The sequence below is a fragment of the Thunnus thynnus genome, chromosome 10 (genome assembly GCF_963924715.1).
Source record: "Thunnus thynnus chromosome 10, fThuThy2.1, whole genome shotgun sequence".
NCBI lineage: Eukaryota > Metazoa > Chordata > Actinopteri > Scombriformes > Scombridae > Thunnus > Thunnus thynnus.
In genome coordinates, this window is record NC_089526.1 from 15,550,518 (window position 1) to 15,570,000 (window position 19,483).

At 40.6% G+C, this 19,483-nt stretch overlaps 1 protein-coding gene across 1 annotated transcript in view; it reads left to right on the plus strand.

Annotated features, from left to right (window-relative positions):
- Nucleotides 1-295: 295 nt before the first annotated feature.
- Nucleotides 296-19,483, plus strand: part of itga10 (integrin, alpha 10) — a 29,074-nt gene continuing 9,886 nt past the window's right edge. Inside the window, exons 1-8 of the mRNA XM_067601415.1 lie at nucleotides 296-1,027; nucleotides 7,399-7,510; nucleotides 7,648-7,757; nucleotides 7,848-7,936; nucleotides 10,729-10,843; nucleotides 10,942-11,069; nucleotides 11,704-11,852; nucleotides 18,459-18,609. Of these exons, the coding sequence (XP_067457516.1) occupies nucleotides 976-1,027; nucleotides 7,399-7,510; nucleotides 7,648-7,757; nucleotides 7,848-7,936; nucleotides 10,729-10,843; nucleotides 10,942-11,069; nucleotides 11,704-11,852; nucleotides 18,459-18,609 (906 nt within the window). The 5' untranslated portion in view covers nucleotides 296-975. The remainder of the gene's footprint in view (nucleotides 1,028-7,398; nucleotides 7,511-7,647; nucleotides 7,758-7,847; nucleotides 7,937-10,728; nucleotides 10,844-10,941; nucleotides 11,070-11,703; nucleotides 11,853-18,458; nucleotides 18,610-19,483) is intronic.

Consider the following 19,483-nt stretch of genomic DNA (forward strand, 5'->3'; position numbering starts at 1 on the left):
TCCTCAGAGTGTGTTTGAAAGAGAGAGAGAGAGAGAGAGAGAGAGAGAGAGAGAGAGAGAGAGAGAGTGTGTGTGTGTGAGTGTGTGTGTGTGTGTGTGTGAGAGAGAGAGAGATGTGGGTTTTGAGGTTTGTCAATATGAACCAGGCGCTCAGAGAGGAGTCTGGTGGATGGAGGAGGACGGATGGAGGAAGGGAGGGAGGGAGGTAGGGAGGGAGGTAGGGGAGGTCTGAGGATAAATGCGCTCTTTCATTTCTAAGTTAGACATACCCGCTACTAAGGGCACATATTTACATCGACAGAAACTCATTTTTCTTATTTTAAAAATCAGTGGGGGATTATGGACATCAAGTTGTCAGAGGGACAGCGCACAACAGCGCACCTCAGACTTTTGGCTTGATGAGCGGAGTTTCTGTGCGCAGGAGAGCTTGATCTTCAGAGACGCGCTCCGGAGGCAGGAGCGGTGCCGACGCACTGTTTTACACATTAGTAATGGTTTAATGACTCTGAACTGCGGCCCCCTTGTTGGATGGGACAGGTGCAGGATTTTCTCGGACAAAACATGGGTCACTGAGGGGTCAATTAAGTTTTTTTTCTTTATTCTTACGCAACAATATAACTTAATCTACTGTGTTGTCACTCAAATATTCCTACTGGGACATTGAGAAAAAACCCCAAACCACGGAGAATAATGCTCGTGTAGAATAGTTTCTTTTAATTTTCATCTCTTATTTAATAACTCAAGACTGCTTTTGTGTCCTGAAGTGAGCCAACCCCTCCACACACACGCACAGTAGACATGCAACTGCAGCGCAGTTTGACCGGAATTTACGCATCTCTGGGGGAAAGCTGAAAAGGTGTGTTTGTGTGTGTGGTGGACGCCGATGCACTGCATTTCCACCAGCTCAGGGGAGACCACTTCGTAAACAGAAAAAAAAAATTAGAGGAGAGACTCTCCTTTCATTCGTTTTCATAAATGGAGCTGCGTAAATACCTGTTGTGCCTGGAGTTCATCCTCCTTCTCAAAGGTAAGAACTAACTTAGAGTCAGTTTTTCAGTTGTATTTAGGATTTTGTTTTACTTTTTTTTACATTTCCAAAGTCCATGATCTGTTAAACCTGTTTAAAATAAGATGAAACTGCTGAATTGTTATTGGAAAATTATTAGTCACTGATCGTAAAGCTTAAATTGTGAACTCTCTAAAGTCAACCTCTTATGCGTGATTGATGCATCTTCACCGCCCAGTTGCTCTCTTGTCCTCCTGCACTGTCTCACTAGGTGATATGGTCATTAACCTCTCCCAACTTTTGAACTTTGACAGACGGCATTTGTGAATAATGGCGTCACACGTGCCTCCCTGAGTCCCAGAGAGCTTTGTTCTGTGTGACAGTAAACGACTGACCATGACGACATTCCTAACATGATTGTGTGCAGAAGAGCAGCAGAGAGGCTATATTATAACATATGGCAAAACTCCATTTGCCAAATGGATCAAAGGTGTAGGAAGTTGTGCTCGAGTCCAACAAAAGTGAAGGTTCCTGGTTCAAAGTCTGGTTCTCAGTAAATCTATCAATGATGTCAGTACTGAGGAGATATTTCATTCTTACTTGAGGCCTTCAGCCACCAGAAGATGTTTACTGTTGGGATCCATCAGAGATACTTGCATATATCCTCTGCCAAAAGGTTACTGGTTCATCTCCTCTTACAGCTGACATGTTCTGACCCTGGCAGCTGCGTAACTCGACCTCAGAGGCCCTATCAGCCATTTCCATCTCTTAGACTTGATGTCTAAAGTTCCCCCTAATAAGGCGTCTCTACCATGTGTGTGTTTCTCCATGGAGCATGAACATTAGATTCCCTCCTGTACTCATGTTCACTGCGGCCTCACACACCTCATTGAGTCAGTCCTGCTCACCGGCAAGAAACTGAAGAAAAAGACCATTGTTGTCTCCCAAAACTAAGTGTTTATGCAGCCGATAAGCAGCAGTTTAACTGCACGCAGCCATGAAATAAAATGAGATCAATAGGCTTAGAAATTATGTTGTGCAAGGCATGTTACCTCCTCAGAATCACACACACGAACTCTAAAGCTAATCTATAGATTGAGATGTTGGTATGTGTGCCACAATTTAGATTGTAAACAATTATACTGTTCTGCCCGTATTCATGTGATGCGAAGTGCTTCTGGTCCAGAAGCTAAGGAAGCGTTGAGTTCACTGACACCACACACATATAAACACATGCACAGCAACCTATTTACACACGCCAGCGGCCAAATGTTGCTTGCGGTCAGGCGCTACACATTACCCGCCATTATATGTTTAAATCAAGCGTGTATGGGGTAACTTTTTCACTGTGTTTAACTTGTATTGTAGCTTATGTGTGCGTAAGTGTTCTCGCATGTGTGGGTGAGATTTCTGGCTTGAGCCTGTGTCATACAGGAGCATGTAGGTGAGCGAGTATGTGTGTTATGTTAATGGTTTCAGCAGAGCTCCCCTGATGCGGTCAGCAGGCATCCCATGATGTTGAACACAGGTGTGTGTTTGTGTGTGTGTGTGTTTTCATGTGTGGCCATTCATAAATTCTTGCTATTATTCTCCCAGCTATCTTCCCTCTTCTATTTTTTTTTTTTTTTTTTTTTTTACCCTCCTATCATTTGCTGTTTCGTTCCCACTCCCCCCTCTTCCTCTTCGTCCACCCCCATTCCCCACGAGAGGGTGACAGAGATGAGAACAGAACACGATCGAGATAATGGAGAGAAAAGCTGTGAAAGAGGGTGAGAAGAGGTGAAGGAGAGGGATGCATGGGAAACATTATGAGTCAATTTAATAAAGATGATAGAAACAGACAGTCCAGCAGATACCTCTACTGCAGGACATTTCACAGAGGTGCTATAAGTCAAGGGATGTAAACAAAAAAGACAGAAAACCAGACTTGTTTATGTTAGTCCAGTCAAAACAACATATATCAATGTCTTTGCATGCTGCTATATGTTTTGGCATTTTTCTATGGTATCCAAAATATTATAGTGTCAAGTTAATGCACATACAGACATAGAAACTCAATCACAACCATACACATCCAGCAGCGGTAGCGCCCAGAGCTGAACATGTGGTTGAGAGAATCTGGACCCAGTTTGGCATGATAAATGTTTGCATCCAGTTGTCATGGCGATGGGTGGTCAGACAGGCTGCGGTACAGTGTCATATATAAACCCAAATGAAAATGGAAGCAGAATAGAGAGGACAGGACAGGGAAAACAGGGAATGATGGCACAGTTTGTGGGAGTCAGACGGGCTGAGGAGAGTGGGGGGCTTGTGGTGGTAGAGTTACAGTGTGTATCTGTGTGTGTTTATGTGTGTTATAAGAGAAGGGGTAAAAAAAAGAAAGAAAGGCAATTTATGGTTTGTGAGGGAATGAATGAAATAGGAGGATGGAGGAGAAAATCAGTAGCAGGGGTTGTTATCAGAGGCCTGGTTTGTTGTGGAAAGAAATTTGGAATTGGAGAGGGTGGGCGACGTCGCCGCAAGAAAAGACAGAAGCATTTTACTGCACCAAGTGTGATTGAGCGGTGGTTGGAATTAATAGGAGAGAATAACTTGTTTAAACAAGGCTGGATAGATGGATTTTTATTCTTTCTGGCCATAAAAATAGAAGATTTAGTGTTAAGGAATTACTCCTATACTTGCCTACGCACAGTTCCCATCAGTGAAGTGTATTAAACATCTGCGTAGAATCAGATAAATGGCTCAAACTCATCAAAGTCACTTGAGGTTTGGATGTAGAAGTAATGGAAGCTCACACAGATCTGCAAGTTGCGCAGAAAGTAGTTGGAAGCCACAATTTGTCTCTATATTTGGCCAATAAATGATGTAGATGCTCCCACTTTGGCCAGTAAATCCTGGTGCAAGAAACAGAAGAAACATGACTGACAAAACCAGCTGCAAGGAAGAGAAAAGTGAAAGAGCAGGTAGAAGTAACTACAGTACGTGAGAAAGATGGGAGCAGAGATGGAACAGTAACAGTGAACATATCTAGTTTCCCTCTCAAAGCCAAGTGGAAGCCCCCTCTGATTGGCCTGGCTGAGGTAACTGTCTGTGTATGTCAGTGTGTATTTGTGAGAAAGTATCTGAACACAAGTGTATGAGTAGCCAGTGTATAATCACCGCAGCAGTATTCTGGTCTTGTTTCTGGTCCTGGACTAGTTTTCTCTAATGAAGTCACTGTGTTATGTACAGTAGGAGAGTTACTGTAGACTCCTCCAGATGCTGCGAAATTACAAGTCAAATTTATTTAGAAACCCCCCTTGAACCAAACACATTCAACACACCCTGCTTTTCATGGCAACAAATAACATACAGTAGATACACAAATGGGACAAGTTAAATACCAACTGCCAAGAGTGGTGTAGTGTTTCTCAGACTGAAATGAAAATACTACATGATGATGCTCTTTAATTTAAGTGAAATTCTGTGGCTAGGATAGTCTACTTCCTGTCAGCTGCTGATATCAGCAAACACTGCTGAAAAAGGAAATAATGTGGTTTGAAAATTTTAAGCATACACCTCTAGGTTGTTCATGGCAATCGTGTTATCATTTCTTACTTTTGAGAAAACACAGTGAAGTGCAGACCAGTGTGAGTTTCAATACGAGTCAATCAACACTAAACATCTCACGCAACTCTTGGAGCTAACGTCAAGGTTAGATTTGACAAAATGAGGTTCTGCTCTTTGAGGGTGATATCAAAGAATCAGCAATGAGGATTCTTCTGGAAGAACAAATTCCCCCACAGTAAACATACATAAACATCGAATCTTAGTTAAATCAACAACACGGAGGCACATAAGCAGGAGGTCTGGATGGTGGAGGGAGCCTTGGTAGCGAACAGCACTGACATAAGTGTGAATAGTGAGAAGTGTTGTTTTATGATAGCTGCACTGTGCACCTGCATGAATGTGATTCACCATCACTAGTCAGCTGGTAGACAGACAGCTGATGAACGAGTCAAGCAATTGTGAAGCATGAATGAACCAACTGATGCAAATTAGCAGATGCAAACAAGACTTCAGTGAGCACTATGCTCCATTAATGTTGTATGATATATTTATGGTCATTAATATTTTTCTTGTAAATTGCCCCTTTTTTGTCCACTACAGGAAACATATCTGCTCTATTTCTGCTCTATTATACCTATTTCTTTGGTTTCATGATGGTGCCCCCCTATATTATTTTGATGAAATAGCATTCCATCATCTGCTTACATAGCTGCAGTCCTTATTTCGATACAGCAAATCTTGCATAAAGCAATAACGTGGCGTTCGACCATAGGCAGAGCAGATGGTCACACTGAGCCTGATGGCGTCCTGCTACACAACACAAGAGCCACAGACTCTGAACAACAACCCATATAAGCTTTCCTGCTAAAGTCTCCTTCTTATCTAATTTACAAATATGAACACAGGTCTTGTCCTGCACCTCAGCTTGCTGAACGAGCCACCAAACAAACATTCAGCAGGGAAAGATGCACTAACGTCAGTTAGCAGGCTAGATAGCTAATTAGCTGTTCAGCTGCAACAGTTTGATCAGCATGTAAACACACCTGCAAATGTCATTTTGGCCTGGTTAGATACTGGTTTGGTCACTGATCTTCAAAATCCCTGTTAGCAACACACTGTATGTCCATGGCTAGCTACAGCAGTTTGAGTACTTTGTCCGTTCAGCGTAACACCGCTAATCTGCCAGCTAATGTCAAACAAACCTCCAACACGCCCCCCAGCCCGCTGAGACAAAAAGGATCATTTGTGGCATTTCCCCAAAGATCTTTATTCTTCATTATGATAATATAAAACTAATAACAATATGAAAAAAAAATACACATTGACAGTATTTTTAACTGCAAAGAGGGATTAAATGTGATTAGTGTCAGTTAGACGGAAGTAAATTTATTTGAAGTAAATATTTGATTTGGAAAAAAACTGATGTGAAAGAATGATTATAAGGTTGTTTTGTGTAACTTGTATTTATGATGATTTATTGATTGATTTCTTTTTAAAAAAAAATAACCTGAGTAATCGATGGACTATAATACCAAAAACATTTGGGGAATAAAACATGGTATATCGCAGTTGTGAGCCTTGTTTAGTTTAAATAAAACTTTACATTCCTGGATGCACCAAATGCGTTAACAAATTAATTTACACATTGTGAAGTTCTGTGTTGCTGCTGATGACTAATTAACCCTAAATGTATCCCAGATGTTGAATTCTAAGTATAAAAAGGTCATCAGTAAACATTTGTTACATTGATTCATTCAGTTTCACTGATAGCCTGACTGGAAACATTTATGTACCTTTATATCATTTCTCTGGTGTTCAAAAACAGAATTTGGACTTTCCCTGCAGATTGTGAAAAAATAAGTTCGGTTTCATTTGTCTTGCCAGTTGTAATGTGTTTTCATGCCCTAGTTTTACACGTAAATGTCAACAACTCGGTAAACTGTCTGAAAACCATGTTGCTGCTCTCTGTCCTCTGTGCCTCTCCCTTACTTCTCTCTCTCTCTCTCTCTATGAAGGGCGGGCTTGTGTGTCATAACAGGGGGTTCACTATACTTCAGTTTTTCTAACCCACACCCTTCCCTGCCTTGCTTCTTCTCCCCTCTCTCCTCTCTCTCTCTTTCGCCTCAGACTGAACTCCCTTTTTTCCTCACAGGTTGCCTTTGGTCACTCTGTTTATCCGTCTTTTTGACCCCCCCCTTCTGCCAACTCAACCTCTCCCAAAGCCGAAAGGGAAAATAATAATCTGACTGCACAGTAGATGTAATTACAGTTGTTTATTCACAGTCTCCAGCTCCATGTTTTGGATGTTTTTTCATAGATTTTAACTGGCTGGTGAATATTGTTTTTGCCAAGTAATTTGAATTTTGAGTACAATCTTAACCCCTTAACGTCCAGCTCTCCCCTCCCCCTTATGTAGCTTTGAGGTTAGAGTGTCATATACCGTATATATTCTGTATCATCTTGTTCCAATTTTTCACTGAAGCTATATGCTGTATACAACAAGTGAAATATTTAAATCCCAAGACTCCATGTTTGTTATGGCTGCTGCACTCCATCATTTGGAAACATTCTCAGTGTCTTATAAATAATTTAATACACATTTCCATAAAATTTAGCGTGACTTATTTGGTATCTTTGGAAACTTTAGGATCTTCATTATAATTTGAAATAAGGTTATGTGGGATTGAACAAAGTTTGGCTGCAGTGCATGAGTTTGTAATGACTGATCCATTGCTCAGTGGGTTTTAAGGGAATGGCAATCATACATGCTAATTGTTAAAATAACACTTTCATCTTTTGTTACTTTACCATCTGCGTAATAATCTTTTTGTTATTTTTTCCAGAGTTGTGTCAGTGTTTCAACATAGATGTAAAGCATCCACGCATCTTCACTGGTCCAGAGGACGCTCTGTTTGGCTTCTCTGTTTTACAGCATGAAGCAGGCGGAGAGAAATCGTAAGTTTGTTTGTGGGGATGTGAGTGTGAAAGAGAGACAAAGAAAGAGACGCAAATAGTTATAAACAGTCATAATTCTTATGTGTGATATTTATTGATATATTAATAATTGACTGGCAAAATGTCATTTGCCGAAGAATGTTGGTCGGTGCTCCCTGGGACGGGCCACCCAACAACAGGAAAGGAGATGTGTACAAATGTGTTGTGGGTGAGGAGAAGAACTCAAACTGCAGCAAAGTGAATCTAGGTGAGAGACACAAATTACCATGACAATGAACACATCAAGTTTATTTATGTTACCTGATGCTAAACTGCTCTATCTGTCTGTCGATGTCAGGTGAAACTGCTCTCCAGAATGTGTCTAAAAACCTGAGGAATTCTCACCTGGGAATGACTCTCACTCCCGACTCACCTGACGGCTTCCTGGTATGTGGTCTCAACTCTAGAAAACAAGGCTTTTTATTTTTGCTACGTGGGTTGTATGTGGGAGCTGGAAGGGATGTGGTGAGACCAGGTTGTGTTTGTTTGCCAGACTTCAAATGAATTAGCTCCGTTGGTGTGTTTTTATTTGACTCAAGATGTAACCATGTATGGTTCACTGCTCGCTCACTTCCTGGACATGTTGTTGTGATTCATACACACATTTACAAAGTTCTGCAGAAAGACTAATTATTTACACGCATACACACCAGAGATTTTAAAAGTGATTTGAGACTAGGTTAAATCAAGTCTCAAGTCTGTTAGAGCAAGTCTAAAGTGCTTGTTGACAATTTCAAGTCAAGTCACAAGTCATCAGAAGCAAATTACAAGTTAAGATATAGTCTTGAATGTCTATGATTAGAATGACACTGCTCTAGGACATTTTCCTTTCAAAAATGTGGTAAGTAGTATTTTTTACATAAATAAAGCAAGGCCCGCATTTAAGCTAGTTCAGAAAGTCAACCAGTTCACTGCTACTCTCACGTCATACTTCTTCCACTGCAACATATATCCGAAGCAATCATGATTGCAATTATGATTATTGTGGTATACTTAAGTTTCAGTCAGTGCTCTTCTCATTCTTTTGCTCCCATGCCTGTTGCCACACAGCTCACCTGAAAACAATGCTGACACTGCTGTTGCTATTGTTCATATTAAACTGTTCTCAAACTAATGGTAATTTTAATTATCAAGTAATCTCTCGTTTATTTTATTGATTCATGGATTAATCTAATTAGTTTATAGAAGGTCAGGAAATAGTGAGAAACATCTGGTACAAGTTTCCAGGTCCTGAGGTGGATTTAAAATTGCTCATTTCATCCAACCAATAACCTAAAACCCAAATATATATATTTAATTTACAGTGATATAAAACAGAGAAAAACAGCCAATACTCACTTTTGAGAAGATAGAACCACAAAATGTTTGGCATTTATGCTTAACAGATGATTAAACGATAAATCAGTTATCGAAATTATTTTTAAATTATTTTTTTTGTGGATTGAATAATCGATTAATCGTTACAGCTCTAGTTCATATAGCATTTCAGAAGCCTCTTCCCTCCCCAGCTTCCACCTGGAGGCTCTGAGGCTACATTCCCCTTGGGAGGAAGTTATTATTGTCACTCCCCACTCCCTGCTGTGCTGATGTTTCCTTGAGGAAGGTGAAGAGATCAGAGCCTAGATGCCAAATATCAACACTGTACATATTATGCATTCACACAGTAATTTATCCAATGTCAGTTGACTTAACTATGGTTGTGCTTTCAATTCATAGGCTGTGTGTCTATGCAGTGCCTGCCCGTCTTATTCAAGTTCCATTTTTAGGGATGTACCAGATACAAATTTGAGACATGAATGTTTTGGTTCTCAAGCCAATGTAAAAATCTTTAGTGAGTCAAGTCTCAAGTAAGTCAGATATCAGAACAGTAAAGTCCAAGTCTTAAGTCTACTGCTCTGATTGACACACACACTTATGCTTGTATTACTGTTGCTTTCCCATCATGATTTCTCCAGTTCTGAGGCTTCTGGCTTACAGAAAAAATACAGTGTGTTCGAGAGTGTGTGTAAGTTAGTGTGTCCAGGATCCTGTGTGTGTTTGTGTCTGTGTGTGTGTGTGTGTGTGTTAAGCAAGTGTGCTTGCGTGTTCTGGTGTCTGCCAGGCTTTTACTGCTGTTTCGGGTGTGGAGTCGTGTACAGTTCACGAAACGCCAGCCAGCATAGCCCACTTTAATGTGTGTGTGTGTGTGCGTGTGTGTGTGTGTGTGTGTGTGTGTGTGTGTGTGTGTGTGTGTGTGTGTGTGTGTGTGTGTGTGTGTGCATGTGCACGTGTGTTTATCTTAACCCCAGTGGTCAGGTCTATAACAGGATCGGAATGCGTCTCCGGCCCTTTGTTAATGACAGACCTACCAAAAGCCATAGCACCTCTCTCACTTTTCTCCGTCTTCTCACTCCTTCCTTTCTCTCATCCCTCTCTCCATCCCTTCTTCTCTGCCTGTCTGTGTGCCTGTGGAGAGACCCATCTGTAATGACAGGGCGAGCAAAACCAGGATGTCTCTCTTTCTCTCATTCTACCCCCATTTCACCCCACTTTCAGTCTCCCTCTTTTGTCTCTCAGCTCTGTGCACAAGTTTGTCTTTTATCTTTTGGGCAGCTCTCCTTTCTCCACACTCTCCCCCCTTATTCCCTCCTCTTGGTATGAAACCCAAATAAACGGCATGCTTTGAAGACAGAAGTATTTTTATATGATACCCCCCCCACCACCACCACCATCCCACCCGGCCCCACACCCCACCCTCCTTCATTTAGCACAATCAGATTTAAATTGCTTTACTGGTCTGGTGTTCCAGCTCTGTTAAACCACTCATGACAACAGTGATTGCCAACATGTCAACAATAGTCTCTCTCTCTCCCCCTTTTTTTTCTGTCCCCCAAACCACACTATTGTAGTTTTTCCATGACTTATTCCCTCTCATGACTTGTTCTCTTTTTGTTCCTTGCCTGCATTCATTTAGACTTTTTTTTCTGTGTTTATGCGTGGGTCACCCAGTCACATTGTCTACGTGTTTAAAGCCTTTGATAATAACCAAACAACCACCTACACATTTTGTGAGCGGAACCCAAATACTTAAAAATATAAACTGTACAAATTGACTGTAGACGCTCCTGAAATTGCTGTAAAACAGATGCTGATGTGTGTGTTTTGTGTGTGTGTGTGTGTGTGTGTGTGTGTTTTGGCAGGCATGCGCCCCTCTGTGGTCCCAGGAGTGTGGTACTTCTATGTTCAGCACTGGCATCTGTGCCTCCGTCAGTGATGACCTAGAACCAAGAGACACCATCGCTCCGACAGCGCAAAGTAATAACACATTTGCACACAAACACACAAACTGAAGCAACATGCTGCACAGACCTGTTTTAGCCGACCAAATATTTTTAAACTCCCACATGTGACAGGATGCTCCACATACATGGACATTGTTATCGTGCTGGATGGCTCCAACAGTATCTACCCCTGGTACGAGGTCCAGAACTTCCTCAGCAACATCCTCAGCAAGTTCCACATCAGCTCAGACCAGATGCAGGTAAAACTGCAAGTTGATGTGTATTTTCACTGCCTATAAATATTATTTACATTAGTAATGGAAACTTGTGGGTTTAAAATTGAGTTTCATCTCCCAATTAAATCTCTGGAACCCCCTTTGCTTTGCCCAGAGCAGTTTTGGGGGTTTGAATGCACAGTGTGAGCAGTAAGACAAGCTTTGAGTGAAAACATGCACAGAGTGACACATATAAAGAACCAGTTTGGCAAATATGAACAGAATGAATTGCTGTAGTAATGTAAAGGGAGCCAGGCTTGCTTGAGGTTTGGAAGGAGGGGGGGATAGTGGATCAGGGGACATTATTCTGAGCTAAACAACAAGAGGAGTGAGAGGGGGTTTGGGTTTTGAAAAGGGAGGGTGGTTGGGGGTGAAGGGTAGCAGGCAATGTGAGGTGAAGAGGAAATACCTCTGGTTTTTGAATGAATTCAAAAATTCCCCAAGTGCACTGTCTGCTTTAAGAACAGGATTGGTACTTAAAGAGATAGCTCACCCCAGAAACACAAGTCTCAGATGTTGCTTTCCACAACTATGCGCCGGCACAACCATGAACATGTGGCATTGTTGCAATTCTTGTGTTTTAATTTTTGTGTTTGTGTGTGTGTGTGTGTGTATTCAGGTTGGCATACTGCAGTATGGCGAGGTAGCAGTCCATGAGTGGTCCCTGAAAGACTACCAGACCACACAGGAGGTGGTCGAGGCTGCCAAGAACATCAGCCGGCAGGAGGGACGAGAGACGCGCACTGCATATGCCATCCAAATGGCGTGGTAAGCCTGTCAATCACTGTTACTCCACTCTTACTGGCACATACTAAAATGTTGGCTGGCTCGCTGGAAACTGTCTGGCTGTTTAGATTTTTGTGTAACATTCTTAGGGGTTTTGTCTAAATATACCATTGTATAATTTATAGTTATAATGACAATCATTTCTGTGTTGTTTGGTCTGTGCCTCTTTTTCATGATATACTCCAGTATTATCCCATCAGGATGCTTTTGATTTATAACTTAGTTTCAGACAATTTTTTAGATTTAACAGTGTAACATGTACTTAAGCTGCTATAATCAATATTTTATATTAACAATGGATCAATTTGACTTGGTGATGAAACGACAGATTTTGTCACCTGACTATACAGGCCCACACAGCTCCACAGAGCTTTTTAGTGTCTTTTATATTATTGTTTTGGTTTCACGGCTTGCAACTTTACTGTTTTGGTTCATTCTCACCATTCTCATCAAACATGTTTCTAGCCGCTGTGTAACCAGTCAGCAGTTTCAAGGGTCCTAAAAATGCATTATACGCTACCAGCAAAGCACAAAACAGAAGCCAGACAAAGTTAGCGACTAGCTGGTGAATACAGTCGAGCGTTTAGCTGCTGAAGTGCCAGATATCTCCCTCAGGAGTTACTGAAGACAAGAAAGAGCTAAAAGGGAAGTAAATATTGGACTTTAACAGGTAGATACAACAAACACAACTGCAAATGACTGCTAATGTTGCTCTCTGTCTGCTAGTGAACTAAATTATTCTTATGTTCGTATAGTGTATTTGGAAGTGCAAGCCATCTGTGCACCAGTTACTAAGAGCAATATATAAATGGTAAAATCCTGATAAAATGCATAGACCATCTTTAATGTGCTCCTTTAACTTACTCCTGACTCCTGATCCAGTCTGTCATCACCTTCATGACTTTTCTTCGTAGAAATATGTTGGGGGTGTCTGAGCTGGTAACCCAAGTCTAAAGAAACAGCTCTATAGGTTGAGGGTCAGTGGCTAAGTGAAAAAACCTCTAAGTCTTAAAATATCTTTTTAGATAACAAAAATAAAATTCCTGCTTTATTAAAGTCATACCCATAGAGCACCACACCCAGACCTGCTGTGTGGCCATGACTTCCATTTTGGAATGTGTGTGTGTCTCTTGGAGAGGTGTTCAACTTCTACACACACACACACACACACACACACACACACACACACACACACACACACACACACACACACACGCACACACACGCTCAGGTAATTAGTTCCTGTTTTCTGGTACATTTAAAGGTAAAAGTTGGAGAGGTTTAGAGGAACGCTTTAAAGGTAGTTGAAAAGCAGTGACTGGAAAATGGAGGCAGTAAAATAGTGTAACTGTGGTCTTAAAACATCAGTGACGGGAAATCCAGACAACCTCACTACGCACTCTCTCCACTCTGTACCTTTTACTGTCGCTACCTTTCCCTGTCAGATGGTGAAAACACGATAGGTAGATTTGTCAGCGCTCATTCAGAAAAAAGAAATAGAGCTTTTCTAGAAAAAGTCAACTTTAATTTGGTATCAAGGGGAGGTAACATCAATTTATTCAAACATATGCACTTCCACTCAGACACACACACACACACAGATGGAGAGATAGCAGGGTTGGCAAGGGGCAGGAAAGTGATGGGGTAGAAAAACAGCGAGATTAGCTGAGCTGGACTAGCTGGCTGCTGGCTCAGCACGGCTGCAGGTGTGGCACAGTCTGACCCAGACTGGTCAGCCAAGTAGTGCTCCTACAGCTGTAAAAATACACACGTCGATACGTACAGTACACACAGGCACTGCTGAACACCTACACATACATCAGGGGCTTTACACTCAAATGCTCACACACATAGTCCTGTCTTTATTTCTATACTTACGAGGCCAACATTGACTGCATTCATTCCCTGACCCCCTAGTCTCAACTTTAACACTTGTCACTGCATGTTTGACCTTTAACCTTTACCCTAACCTTGTCCTTATTATAAACCTACCCCTAAACCGCAGCACTTAGCTAAAATAGGTCCCAAAAGAACAGGAGACATGCAAAACATCCTCTCTAGATCTCTAGAGACTTGGACTCGAGTCGCACTTCAGTCATATAAATGAAACTTAAAACTTGACTTTATGACTGTCCTTAGTCCAGGTTACTTGAGACTTGACAATCTGGGACTTCTGGGAAGTTGGTGAAATTATTGTAGTTTAAGTGTTAGCTCACCCAAGTTGGTAGAAATAAATCCACCTAATGTATAGAACTCAATACACAAATGACATAAAAGTGTTGTGATGAGTGGAGAGAACAAATTAAAAGAGGAAACATCCAAAAAAGAAAAAAAAGCTTAAAAACAAATTGCAGGGGATTACAGTATCAATCATTAGGGGGGGAAAGGACCAACAACACCTTATGGACGCATGGCCACACAGGTTGAATATGGAATACTTTGATAAGGAATAGTTTGACTTTTTGGGAAATATGCTTATTCTCTTTCTTGCCAAGAGTTATGAGAAGATTGACACCGCTCTCACGTTTGTACATGAAATAGAAGGCTACAGCTACCAGACGATTAGCTTAGCTTAGCATAGAAACTGGAAAAAGGGGGTGAACAGCTTTTGTGTTGTTAAGTTGTACAGAAAACTTGCTGCAGTCTTTTCATCACTGTGACGGGAGAGGAGACTCCAGGAAGTTACTGCTCACAACCAAGAAATACTGCAATGTGTCATTTTTACACTTTGATTTTTATGTATGGATTAAACAAACAAAGATATAATGTGTTAATTAGTGAGCTATGGAGCACATGGAGTAATCCTCAAGGAACATGGAGAGTTCTTAACAGCATAATTAAAAAGGGTACTGGAAAAGCAGACAATCCAAATTACTTTGTAAAAGATAATACAATTATAAAGAAATTACCAATGAATTTAATGATTATTTTGTAAATGTTGGATATAATTTAGCAAATGAGACTGTGGAGCCAAGAAAAACTCCTACTCCATCTTTATAGGGTATGTTGAAAGGGAAATACTTGACATTGTTAAAAAATAAAGAATAAAACGTCCACTGATTGGACTGAAATTGATATGTCGTTAGCAAATAAATATTATAGAATGTACAGTGAAACCATTGACTCTGTAATCAATCCTTCCAAACAGGTATATTTCCCAGCAAAATGAAAACAGCAATAGTCATTCCTGTTTCAGCGAGCAATTTCTCTGCTTTCCCAGTTCTCAAAAATTTTAGAAAACTATTTCTGCTAAGGCTCGATAATTTCATAGAAAAACACAATTTATTAAGTGACCATCAGAATAGTTTTAGAGCAAATAGATCCACTTAAACGGCAGTGTTGGAACTGGTAGAAGCAATGGACAACAAGGAATATACTGTGGGGGTGTTCATAGACTAAAAGAAAAGTATTTGATACTATTGATCATGGCTTATTAAACTGAAGAGATATGGTATTAGAGGGATGGCATACTGAAGTCACCTTAATGATAGATATCAATATGTACTAAATATGTAAATGTTGAATCTGATTTGTTGAAGGTTATTTGTGGGGTTCCACAAGGTTCAGTGCTAGGCCCCTAACTGTTTAAACTGTATATAAATTATATTTGTAAAGTGTCTAAATTATTAAATAATTATTAATTATTTGCTGATGACACTGATTTATATTACTCTGGGAAACATTTGGAAAGGTTTCTGAATACAGTGGAAAGGGAATTAAAAGTCATAAAGAAATGGTTTGATATTAACAAGTTATCATTGAATTTAAATAAAACAAGGGTCATAGTATTTGGTAATCGGCAAATCAATAATCAAGTAAAAATTATGATCATTGCTGTTGAAATAGTATGTGTATAAACATACATTTGAAAAAAAAGATCATAAATTATGTTGGAAACCATATATAAATATTGTGCAAACAAAAAACCATTACCAAACCATTACAATATTATATAAAACTAAAGATATCTTGAGTCAGACCTCACTATATATATTGTATCAATTGTTTTACATTACCTACTGTGTGGAGATATGAGGAAACACATACAAAACCAACACTAATCCAATTTTCATGCTACAGAAGAGAGCTAAAAGAATTGTAAATCAATTGGATTATTAAACCTAGCAGTGACAGGGTTGTCTATTACAATATGGTCGGTACAATGAGCCAAAGCTTCAGCCTACAGCTTTTCGGTCAATATTTTTTGTTTTCCTTTTAATTGAATGCCTTATTGTTATTTATTTATTTCTATGTGCATTCATTTTGGAAAATTGTTAATAAGGACCAAAATAAATTACTACTACTACCACTACTACTTACTACTATTACTACTGCTTTAGGGGTGGTGTTAGGTGGATTTTGTTGGACAGAGCCAGGGTAGCTGTTTCCATCTGTTTCCAGTCAGTATGCTAAGCTAAGCTAACTGTCGACTAGATGTAGCGTCAAATTTACCTTACAGACATGACAGTGGTATATTCTCATCTAATTCTCCAAAATGCCAAACTATTCCTTTAATTATTAGGCCTATGCTTGGAAAGGACTTGGTCTCAGCTTAAAAAAAAATAGTGTCAACAGTTTTCAAAGGAAAAACTACTAGGAAAAGATACTGACCCCCAAATTGCTCCCAATACGTGTGTGTGTGTGTGTGTGTGTGTGTGTGTGTGTACGTACGTCGCTTTGGACAAAAACATCCACCAAGTTAATGTAATGTAATGAAAATGTTGTGTTGTTTTGGTGGTCAACATTCAGACACATAAAAAACTTTGTATGTACTTATAAAGGGTTGACATAAGTTGACTTGGACGTCCCCTCAAAAAATTTAAGACGTGACCTGAATTTGCCCCAGAGCACTCAAAGCAGCTCTGTAGTCATACACTGAACCCCGCCAACACTTGATGCATTTTCAATCTACCATGCACACAGGTACCAAAAATAGTACATTTTGACATTTCCTGTGCAGAAGGGCACTGTGTAAAGCTTACATGTAAATGACAGTATTGAACTCCAGATTTTACCGTTTCAGTGCGGAGTATGGCAGACTGATGGCATCAACATCAAACAGAACTCTACAATTGGATCATCCACTGATTTTATATTGCTCCACCCGTCTGAGATGCTCTCACTCACCCACACACACACACACACACACATGCACACAAAAGTACACACACAGACCGCTGCGCTGTGTCATTACCACACTGCTGTGACTCCATAAAATGGGTTGTAAATACAAGCCGGCCTCCCAATTAGCTTCACTCACTTTCTCTCTTCTTTCATCTCCCCTTCCCTCTTTCCCATCTCCTTGTTTCTTTCATCTTGATAATTTTGTGCCTTCTGCCTTTCATTTTTATTCTTCCTTCCCTTCTTACCTGTTTGTCTGTCTTGTCTCATCATTTCTTCGTCTGTTCCCTCCGCCTTTCTTCTTTTGTTTCTCCCTCTTTCACTTCAGTTTTACTGTATAGTTCACACCCCCTAATACCACATCAGAGCAGGATTTGCGTGTCTCAGTTTTAATGTTTGTCTTCAATTTAGTGTCTTTGATCATTATTTAAGTGCTTTAACTTTGCATTCCCAACCTCTTTTTCTCCTTCACAGTTGCTGCTTTTGTTATTTCTGTTCCTCTCCCTCTTCTGTAGCTATTTCTTCATTCTTTTCAGGCTTCTTGTATTTTACCTTGTTACAATATTTCGTGTCTCATCTTTCCCAATCTTTTACTCATCACATTTGTTTGTCTCCTTTATTTTCCTTCCATTCCTCTCTTCCGTTTTCCTCTCTCCTCTCCTCTTCTCCTCTCTGCACCCTATGTAATTTGCAGACTGCATAGGGGAAACGGTTGTTTTTAACTCTGAGTTTCTTGCGGCTGACCACAAAATGTTATATTTAGGCAAGGGTTGGAGTTAGGCCTGAAAATGACTGAGTTCACTTGCAGTGACTACTTTTCTCAGTTCACTGTTTGTGTGTGTGTGTGTGTGTGTGTGTGTGTGTTGGTCTGAGGCTTACCAACCCTATTGAATGCTTAAAGCAGGTCTCACTGAGAACAGGTTTCCTGCAGACAAACAGGGTGCGGCTTTGGTCTGTTCGTGCGTGTTTGTCATTTAGGTTTCCTCTCTGTATCGCAGCAGAAGCGGATGGGAATGTCACAGATGCGGTTGCTGTGTGCAATGACACATGCACACTGCATGCGATGACCAATTTGAGTCAACTGGCAGCTAATGGATGTGTGTCAAGTATGCCTAATAAATATAGTTGTGGAAAAGTCCAGCTGCGATGTGCGCCATTTATATCATACTCGATGGGATCTCAGATCCAATGTCTCAGTGTTTTACTAGCTATTCATTTTCTCAGAGAAGCACTTGAAATTGTATATTATTTTATAGGTGGTGTTTATTTGAGATTTTAGGAAACCAAATGACTGGAACTCCTTGGTATCCTCCCTCTCCCTCAGGCCCTTTCACTCCTTTCACTTTGTACTCTCCTTCTTTTTTCCTCTTCTCTTGTTCTCTCTGTCTCGATTCAAGATCAACTCGGCTGGATGTTTTTAGTAAAGTAATTTGACAGCATGAGAATCTGTTCTTTCTTTTTTTGTAGCACGGAGGCGTTCAGTGCTGAGCGTGGGGCGAGAGAGGGCGCCACCAAGGTGATGATTGTAGTGACAGACGGAGAGTCACATGACGGGGAGGAGCTACCGGATGCTCTGGAGGAGTGCGTGAGCAGAAACATCACCAGATACGCCATTGCTGTGAGTATATCTCTACAAGTGTAGCCCACTGAATACGATGGCAGGTCATTCTGCTTTAAGGAGAAATTTTGTGTTTAGTTTGAGAGTCTTTGTACGTCATTATCCTCTAAATGTTGATTTTTCTACCATGACAAGAGTAAAACTATAGTGGAAAACACATAATCACCTAACCTACATTATCAGTGAGGTGTGAAGAGCATCCTTGACATTCTTCACACATTGTGAGAAAGTGGCACGCTGACCGTACACTCCCTCAAGGAACCACAAACTACCACCGCCGCTCCCCCAAAAATAACATTACCAAATGAACCCCTTGGGTCTACTAAAATAGCCAAGCGGGAACAAAAACTCTTCCTTTCCAGCCCCACCCGCCCCCCTCAACAGAAAGAAACGCACTGAGTGGTGCAATGTTTTTTGTGTCAGAGGGGACAAATGCTGGTGGCAGGGCTAGTTACAACCCTTCCCTTCGCCACAAGAGAAGCTGAGGTAACTTCAGACTCTACTGGAACCACAGTGGAGGAGAACATGAGCCAACATAGAGGAGGAGTGGCACTATAGACATACATGAAGATTGGATATGCTAGCAGGCTATGGATGGAGAAGATAGTTACAAGTCTCTCTTTGAATGCTTAGTAGTCACACTGTTTGCATCGTCCATTGCTGAAATATTATAACATTTTATTAGTAAGGGGTGAGTTCAAAATCTGTCTAGAATATGTTTTTAATTACATGGTTTGCATGTACTTTGTTGCTAACCATGTATGGTAGCAATAGTACCGTTCTGTTTGATCAGACCCAGATCCCATCAAAATGTTTTTTCCCATGTCTTCTCTTATTCTTTCTTTAATACTGTCTAAAGGAGGACATGTTGGGA